We start from the raw sequence: 9,424 nt of genomic DNA, 5'->3' as shown, positions 1-9,424 counted from the left end.
AGCTGGCAGAGGGTAGGTTTAGGTTAGATATCAGGAGGCGCTACTTCATGGTCAGGGCGGCTAGGGTCTGGAACCAGCTTCCAGGAGAAGTGGTGCAGGCTCCTACACTGGGGGTGTTTAAGAGGAGGTTAGATGAACACCTTGCTGGGGTCACTTGACCCCAGTATTCTTTCCTGCCATGGCAGGGGGTCGGACAAGATGATCTGCTCAGGTCCCTTCCGACCCTACAAACTATGAAACTATGAAGCTAAGTCACAGTTACTACCACTAATGAATGGTAAGATGCCCAGGCAGCCAGGGAAAAGCCTCTAAAAGTCTTTAAAGAGCAGTGGGACTACTGAGTTGAGAAGAGTGTGCTTCATGTATAAAGGAAGTCAGGTCATAATATCTGTCATGGAGGCAAGGATTTTGGGGGTGTGATATCTTTTATGGGACCAACTGTATAGTTGAGAGAGATGTTACATGGCCCAAAAAAGGATATCACCCCCCAAAATCCTTGCGTCTTATGTATTTTCTGAACTATCATGGCCATAACATCACTCCAACATATGTCACTTAGACCAGAACTTTTAAAAAATATGTGTACTTCTACCCAGAATGATTCTAATGCCCAGAAAATCAGAAGGGTCATACATTGGTCAAACTTGATCACAAATGTCTGAGACTTGGTCAGCAGGCATGGGTTATGGGAAAAAAAGCAAACCAGGTAGTAGAACAAGATTTGGAAAATATATATTATTTGCAATGGACCTTGAAGCTAAGTAAGAATGAACTTTGCTATTACAAACATCACAGACTACATCATTATTGTAAACTACCATTTCAATGTCTGGGAACAAGATGAACTGTCAGACAGTGGTGCATTACAGCAGGCAGGGTATCACAGACTCCAATTGTTTCCTACTGCAGATTCCAGTTTAGCTGCAATGTGTTTGAAAAATTTACATGGAAATAAGAATTCCCTCAAATCACATCATTCCACATCACCTTTCATGAGGTGGCAACACTGAATTAACTGTTAAATTTGCTATGATTTTATTATTGAAAGCTGCAAAAAGCAAAGCAAGCCATTCTTTTGTGGGAGTGTCTTGTCCACTCCAGACCTTTGCCCATTCAAGTACAGCACTGGGTGTCAATTACAGCCCATGTATTGTTACTTTTATTCCCATATGACTACATCTGGCATCAGGTGAAGAATTACAGTATATGTAAAGGCCAAAGCCAACCATAACTGAAAAGCTAAAGGCCACCCAGAATTAATTACATTGTCAGAATCATGTTGTTTCCTCCAAACAAATCATGCACTTTGAATAAACTCAAAGTATTGAACAGATACATCCTTATTCATATTATGTAGTGGCGTATGGCTCTATTTTACTGACTCTGGAAATAAATATGCCTACTACAAACACAAGACAAAAAAATGGACACAGAGAATGGTGAAATATGTACTCTTGAAGAGACTTAATCAATAGGGCATAGAAGGATCGTTGACTAATGATGGACACATAGATATGTATGCAGACTCTCAAAGCACTACATTGCCAAGATTCCTGTCATCACAAGAAAGACTTACATTTAACCCAGCAAAACACTTGCAGCTTTGTTAAAGTTCATGGCATGAAAGAACAATCCATCCAAACCCAGAGGAAAATAACTTGCTTCATAAGCAACTGACAAGTTAGATGAAGAATTAAAAAAGGGATAATGTTCTGTCTATCTGTAGATACAGATTTCTAAGAGGTGTAATAAAAAAGTTAACTATGTGAGAAACTCATGGGATTTGCTTTTAATTTAGCTTTTTCAAACAAAAGTGACAAAAGGGATGTTACAATAGATAGTTCCCCAATGGAAGCTATGAAAATCTAATAGCGTGTTTATATGTAGAGTAATATCTAGGAAGTTAGAGAATTCCCCTTCCAGGAAATGCTTGCTGAGACATGACTATACATGTGGAGAATGGAATAAAGCCTGAATGTTGCACTGTCTTGGTTCTTGTCCCTTTTACTGCTTGAACAACAAATAAGCTTCTCATTTTGTGACAATGTGTAACCAAATCTTGTTCATTTCAGGGATAGGTCATTTCTGCTTGTGACTCATCTGCATCTGGTCATTTGTTGCAAGAGAAAGGTCTTTTAAAAAGGCGCCAGCCTTGTCTGCACTAAGGTTTCCATAGATGATGTCCTGTGCCAGGGCAAGCTCTAGTGTACCTCACTCAGAACTGCTATGGTTAGTGATCTGCACCTTTCCAAGGGACCACTGAAGCTTCACCACTGCAAAGAGTGGCTGAGCCAGTTACCCCAAGGGGTTGCTTCAGTGTAGTTCCCCAATAGCAATGACTGGAGTAAGGTCTTAGGGAGGAGTTGTGCTCAATTCTGACATTAAATGTTTGCCTGTGGTGCATTGTTTCAGCTCACCCTATCTTATAACTAGGACAATGAGGCTGAGCATGGAGCTTGCAGACTAGTAGCTGGACATGTGGACTTATCCTAGGTCTTAGAGATCCTGGAGTCAGATCTGCACTGCACAGCATGTAGTTCATTTACTGTTTTAGCTCAGAAACCAAAATGGAGTGCCCCACATAGCCAAGGACTATAGACCAATGGGACCCTGACTCCTCTTGCTGTCCTTTAATTGCTAGGTACCTCAACAACCTGCAACCATCATCCAACAGTTACCTCAGCAGCCACCTCTCATCACACAGATCCCTTCTCCCCAGCCACTCCCTGCCCCCCGCTCTGGAAGCATTAAGGAAGGTAAGTCTCTCCCCAGTCAGTGTGCTGGGTTCATTAAATGATCCAGTGTTCAAATTACCATATTGTGTACCATAACTAGGCTGTCAGTGTAGTTCTGGGATTGCAGATCACAGTATCTTGTGCCACCTCAAAGAGGAGCTTTAGAGTAATTAAAATCACTATAGTCCATTCTCTCTTCCAAAATGAAAGGAAGTACACATTCGGCAAGAAGATAAGCTGCCCAGAAGTTTGGGATTAACAGAAGAGCCTAAGGGACAATACTTGATAATATTAATGTGAACACTTGGGCCAGATTCTATTCCACCCATTAGGCACTTAAGTGGACTTAAACACCTAAGGGTGATTCTATCCCACTCTGCCCAATTCTTTAAAGCCCTCTTAATGAATCTTCTTTCGTATAAACTGCCATTTTACCCTAAGATTGAGTCACAAACAAGCAGTAAAGAGGAGAACCTACCTCTTTTCATAGTAATAATTTCTCAGACACTTGAGAAGTGAAGAACAAAATTGCACCAAAGTCCATGATACAATAGAATCTAGTCTTTGCAACTCAAGCTTCTACACAAATAATGAATTAATAGTTAAAAACAAACAAAAACCCCTATCCATTCCCCTTAGCATAACATAACCTTTCATTTTATCTCATGCATGAATGTCATGCAGTTAGGAACAGGACTCAGGAGAGGTGGAAGTGCTACTCTGAATGCAGCACTGTGCCAACAAACAAAATCCTCCTGCATTTCTAAATGTAAATGAACAAAGAAATGAAGGAGCAACACCACTGCATGGGCAATCACAGCTTAGTTTATTGGGATCAATTTATTTTTGCAAACAAAATGACATGACCAAGTTCATAATGGACTCCCTGTTGATGTAATTACATCAGGCTCTACACATGCAATTGAATGGGGGAAAAAACTACAAAAAAACTTGTTGCTACAATTATGATTGCAGTTAAATTAGTTTTGTTAGATAGGTGCTATGAAGATCCAACCAAAGTCAGTGTATACAACTGAATGCTTACCAAATCTACATGGAATGGAATCTCAATGTGGCTATTTAACATCCTTAAATATGGGGAAAGTGTTCAAGCATTTCAGGTGGTTAAGATATTCACATTTCCTTTTCCTTCCCTCTGTCTCCACAAGTGTCCTCTAAAAAGTGTGACTATTTTCTAATCACATAAGTGCTTGGTGTTCAAAAATGTGTCCCTTTGAAGCCAACCTGTGAGGAGATAATGTTTGTTTTCATGATATGGTTGAATGTCTCAGAAGCAGACTTCTACTGGAGCTATATGTCACTCAGTGGCTTGGGCTTCAGGAATAGACACGGATTAGTTTAGTCGTTTTTTGTTTTATTTTTTAGGGGTTCTTACTAGAGCCCTGGAAAGAGATTTGAATCTGTAAAACTGCCAAGGCTTTGGCTTACATGTGAACTATGTCTAGAACCCAAAAGTGTTCATTTGTTCTTGCAAAGTACTCATAGGAATTTCCTGTAGACTATTTTATCTGCCTCCATTCCCACAAAATTAAATGGGCTACACAGTTGGTGGCATGTTCTGAATAGGAGGCTGGGTTTTGAGGATGTCACATAATGGAAATTTCATCGTATCCTTTCACATCCCCGTTGGCTGCTTCTTTGTCATGTAAGCAGGAAGGTTAGCCCAGCCCAGCAGAAACTGTTTTCATTTGGCTTCTCAAACGGAATCTGAACTGAACTCTCTGATCTAACTGGGAAAATAAAATTCAGGACACAATCTGCCCATAACTGCAGGTAGTGGCCTAGTATGCCATTATCTCCTCCAATCTCTCTGGATTTTGAGAACATTTTCAGTTTTACTTTTCATTACTGGTGTACACAGTAATGTATCCATGCATTGATGGTCCAGGTGGCATTAATCCACTGATGCAGAAGTTTGAATGCTGGTTTGTAATATGTTTCAGTCACAGAAAGACCAAAAATGTGTACATGTGCCTTATAAATAAGGGTCTACCCAGCTCAAGGAGGTGGCCAACCAATTTTGTGGGCAAATCGTGAGGCCAGCTGCCATTTTTGAGGGCTTATCGTGGTGACCCCCCCCATGCCTCTGATTGGTGGTGGAATCCAACTGACCGTGCCCCTCACTGCTGATTGGTTGAGAGGGCTGCCCATCATATGGCCCCATCCCTTCCTGCTGTCTGGAGAAGGATGGAACCACGTGACAGGCAGCCCTCTCAACCAATCAGTGGTGAGAGGAAGGGGTGGCAGCCCTTTGTGCTGGCAGTTCCTCTCCTCTCTTCTACCCAGCAGGCCACAAGGGTTGGAAGGATGGCTGGCTCCCACTGGGGAGCCAGCATTTTACTTTTAGTAATTCGTTTTTGGGGGGGTGGGCAAGAGTTCTGTGGTTTTTGCAGAGATCACCTGATTTCACGACTTTTATGAAATCTGCACAATTGTGGTTTGGGTAGGTCCCTACTTATAAAACTCTCAGGTCTGCCAGTCTATTCAAACTGGCTTCCACATAAACACCTGGAGTGCCTTGGGCCCTGTATATACAGAGTTTTGCTTGGTTTGGATCTGTATCTTGGGAATCTTCCCCCGTTGGAAACTGTTTGAGGTATACACCATGTCCATTTGAGGTATACACCATGTACAGTGTAATAAAGTGTCAACTGAGATTAGCATGAGATAGACTTGGTTTGCAGTTCCCCAGCAGCCTATCACTGACCCTACCCAGAGCTGCAAGTTGGTAACAAAATCTGAAAGCAGAGAGGGTCTTTCATTTTAAGAAGCCCTGAGGGTTTCACTGAAGAAGAAAGAAGATAAAGCCAAGCTGGCCCGGGAGCCTCAAACATTCTCATAAGAAACTGGCATAAAGGACAATCTTTGGCCAAACAGATGGATGTATATTTGGACACTGCTGAGTATGAAAGGCCTTTTTAAAAGCCCCTGTGATCTGCTTTAATGGATGTAAGAGCCCATGGCACCTCCTACTGAAGGACATAACGCAATGACATGCCCTTTGCTCTCTGCCTCTTACTGACAATGATGTTACTTTCCCCAGACATGGTGGAAATGATGCTAATGCAGAATGCTCAGATGCACCAGATCATTATGCAGAACATGATGCTGAAAGCTCTGCCGCCAATGGCATTCTCCCAGCCCACTGGGACCAGTGCTCCTGCTCTTCCACACACTCAACAGGTAATGACACTTACAGTTGCAAAGGGTCTTCCTGCTCAGGCAGCAACTGATGCCTCCAAACTGTGTAACAGATCTAAGTGCATAGGCCAACATTCAAGAGATACAAATGGATGAGAGACACTAGGGATGCCTGGACCTACATGCATCTTCTTAATGAAATTGCATTATGGATGCCTAAGTTTTGTGGCTACCCTGTACCCTTTAGATTCTGCGGAGTGGCACTGAACTGCCCCAGTCATGTTTACTGGATCTCTCCTATGCGAAAGAGGGATGTGGCTGCTAAATTATTCCTTACTAGAACATGTGCCATCCTCCCTCCAACATACAGCTTGCCAGCTCTACCATTCAGTGTCATGACCTACCTCCTCCTCCTTATCAAGTATTTATCAGATAGAGGAGACTGTGTTTAGCAAAGCATAGGGACATAACAGGAAACTTCTTGAGTATCCATGTAGGGCTGGGCATAATCCAGCTCTATGAACATAGCTGGATTGTTTGCCTGAACTAGGAACAAAAAAGCCAGGGAAGAACTCATTTCCCAGGTGCCCACTCTGCAAGTCTTAAAATGTGCTCAGGGGTCCCTGATTCTGACCAAAGGTGGGAAGTCTTTGGTAGATGTAAGTGCATTTATATAAACAGAGAAATATTTCCATAGATCTTCAGTTCCCTAGACATTTATTTTTAGAAAACCCATAATTTAGTCAGGTTGAACCCAGTACTATAAGGTGGACTGGAGCTGAAGTACCCGGTGTTATAATGGTGACTGGTCAGGATCAGAGCTGCCTTAAGCCAGGTGGTGCACATGCAGATGGGAAGAGACAGTGTAACATTTTCAAAAGAAACTGAGTGACTTAGAACCATTCATTTCAGTGGGTATTAGGCAGCTAATGGCCAGAGATTTTTAAGACATCTAGGTCCCACACACATTTTCAAAAGCACCTTAGATATCCAATTCCCACTGGGAAGCAGAAGATTTTCCACACCAGTGTTCTGAGAGAGCTGCTGAGTACTGGAGGATCTTTCACGGACACCTGCGTTTGAAACACTCACTTGGTAATATCTTCCTTAGAGGCAGGCATAATAAAGGATGCAAGAAACTCATATTCATTGATTTCAAAAGAAACACAATACTACTGCATACCTGATCACCTTGGCCTGAGGGATCTGTTACTTTCTCCACCTGTTCAGCCCACATGTCCACAGACATCATAAAAGTGTTCAAGAACAGCTGTTGGCTTTCATATTTCAGGGCACTGAAAGCTCTAAGGATGCCAACATCAGTCACTGCCAACTGGGAAGCATATCACTCATGAGAGGTCATTAATCTTTTACACTACAACTGTTCTAGGTCAGATTTGTTGTGGAGATATTTCAGGATGCTGTTTGTCTTGTAGTTCAGAGCTGTGTCCAGCTTTACTCAGGACATGGGAAAGGCAGTTCTCCCCCTTATAGTAAAACCTGTGCTCAGAGTAGAAGAGAAAAACCAAAGCATTCAGAGGATGCTGCAGCACAGTTAGATAGGGGAGCAATGTGTTAAGAGCACCCCAGCACTGCAAGAGAGACTCAATCTGACTCTGCACATACTATTTGACCTTCACTGTATCCTCCTTAGACTTTGGTGCCTATAACCTAGGATCTCAGTCACTGCATATTTATGTCTTCACCCTGCTAATTTCTAGCTCTTAGAAAGCTACAGGAGGGAAACCATGGCTATGAGAAGGGAAATAGACTCATTTGCAGCTAAATAAAATGAAATAGTGACAGCTACAAACTTCTCAGGATCTTGCACCTAAAAGGGACAGTGTCAAAAGAACAAACACACCAGATCCCTTGCTCTTTAAGTTTTCTTGAGATGCTGATTTGTCAATGTCCTCCCCCCTCCCCAAATTTTTCTGGGATGGGGAGGTGAAATACATTGTTGGCAATGGGTACTGCATGCCTCTGAATATCAGAATGGGATTTAGAGTCACCAGTGGTTCGCTAGAATTATAGTATCATAGTCACCTGGACCTCGAGCCCAGGCCAGGGAAGTGTCCCGAAAGAGCACTTCATGCTAGCACTCAGTCAGTGCAGAACAGGCCCTCATGTTCTCTCCTCCTCTGAGGAGCAAAAAATTAACAGAACCATTATTTTTGTCTCTAAATTGAGGATCTACAGTTTGCTGCTCCAGTTGTTGTGAGAGCTGAAAGGCCAAGGCCCTCAACAGTACATCACCATCACCACTACTCTCCACAAGCAATGCACTCCATTCCTGCACAGCTGCCACCTGCTGGCTACTCTGTTTGGCCCCCTGGGATGCCATCCAATCTCTGGGGACAGACTGGAGGATTCCCACCTACTGTGCATCATGTGACTGCTCCGGCTAGTACGCTCCCAGCATTACAAATGTAAGTAAAGGAGCTGCCAGGCTAGTAGCTGTTCTAGTCCCCCCTGTCCAGCAGATGTGGGGTGGCTCACTGGGCTCACATATGACTGAGTAGAAAAATAGAAGCCCTGTTCTCATTCTTACTTTTGGTCTCTGCCCAGGTTATTTTCTTTACTCTAGTTCTTGCGCTTCACAAACAGGGTTTAAGTGATAGCCAGAATTTTGTGGTGATTTGAGGTGTTGTATGAACCAATCTGGCTAAGTATTCAATCATCACTGATCATCACTGATCTATGGCAGTATCAGACAAATGCTGCAGACAAGACATTGGAGACGGTAATTGATGCAATGTAGCCCTTTTCTGCTTGGCTGAGAATTGCCAAGTTGGCTCCAGTTAGCAATTGTTTTTGGTGAAAAGTAGCAAGTCTGTTTTTCTCCTGGTTCATGAGAACCCAAGAGAAACCAGTGAAAGACAAGAGAGTGCAAGGGATGGACATGGGCAGATCTAGTATTATGAAAAAGGAGGGGATCACATGATGTGGTGCATCATCACATATAACACAACACATCTTTTGTCCCCAGTTAAAAAGAAACTAGAAGCTTTACTAATAAGGTAGGGCCCTAGGGCTACATTATTCAGTTTAAGATCAAAGCAAAGGAAAAAAATACTGGAATGTGTAGTAATTTGATATACCATATATTACATATAAAAACGCAATGAACTAGGCAAAATAATTGAAAGATGTTGTTTCATTAGTCCTATAGTCATTCAAATTAAATCTATCTCTTTTTAAGATTCAAAAACAAAATCTAGCTTCTTGAACATCTTGACAGCGCATCCAGTGCCTCACTGAAAATTATTTCCACATCTGAGTTAATGTTCATCTGAGTTAACATTTTCAGACCTGAGTTAATGCTTCTAGCCAGAGTGAAAAACAGTCTATAGGGCTGTGAAAAAGAAGCCATATTACCAGAAGCAGCTAATACCAGAATTGCAGAACAAAGCATGGTTCAACTGAGTCATTTTCAACCTGGAGGAATGTGGGCAGTGGGGTTCTGCAGGGCTCGGTCCTTGGGCCCGCACTGTTCAACATCTTCATCAGTGACTTGGACGAGGGGG

General features: G+C 42.5%; 1 protein-coding gene across 2 annotated transcripts in view; it reads left to right on the top strand.

Annotated features, from left to right (window-relative positions):
• CUNH21orf58 (chromosome unknown C21orf58 homolog) overlaps window positions 1-9,424 on the top strand; it is a 37,145-nt gene that overhangs the window by 23,557 nt on the left and 4,164 nt on the right. For both annotated transcript variants that reach the window (XM_019554660.1, XM_019554659.1), the window contains exons 5-7: window positions 2,642-2,756; window positions 5,800-5,939; window positions 8,088-8,326. In XM_019554660.1, the coding sequence (XP_019410205.1) occupies window positions 2,642-2,756; window positions 5,800-5,939; window positions 8,088-8,326 (494 nt within the window). The remainder of the gene's footprint in view (window positions 1-2,641; window positions 2,757-5,799; window positions 5,940-8,087; window positions 8,327-9,424) is intronic.

The sequence above is a fragment of the Crocodylus porosus genome, unplaced genomic scaffold (assembly GCF_001723895.1).
Source record: "Crocodylus porosus isolate Cpor-Errol unplaced genomic scaffold, CroPor_comp1, whole genome shotgun sequence".
NCBI classification, from domain to species: domain Eukaryota; kingdom Metazoa; phylum Chordata; order Crocodylia; family Crocodylidae; genus Crocodylus; species Crocodylus porosus.
This window is presented reverse-complemented; position numbering and strand designations above follow the sequence as displayed.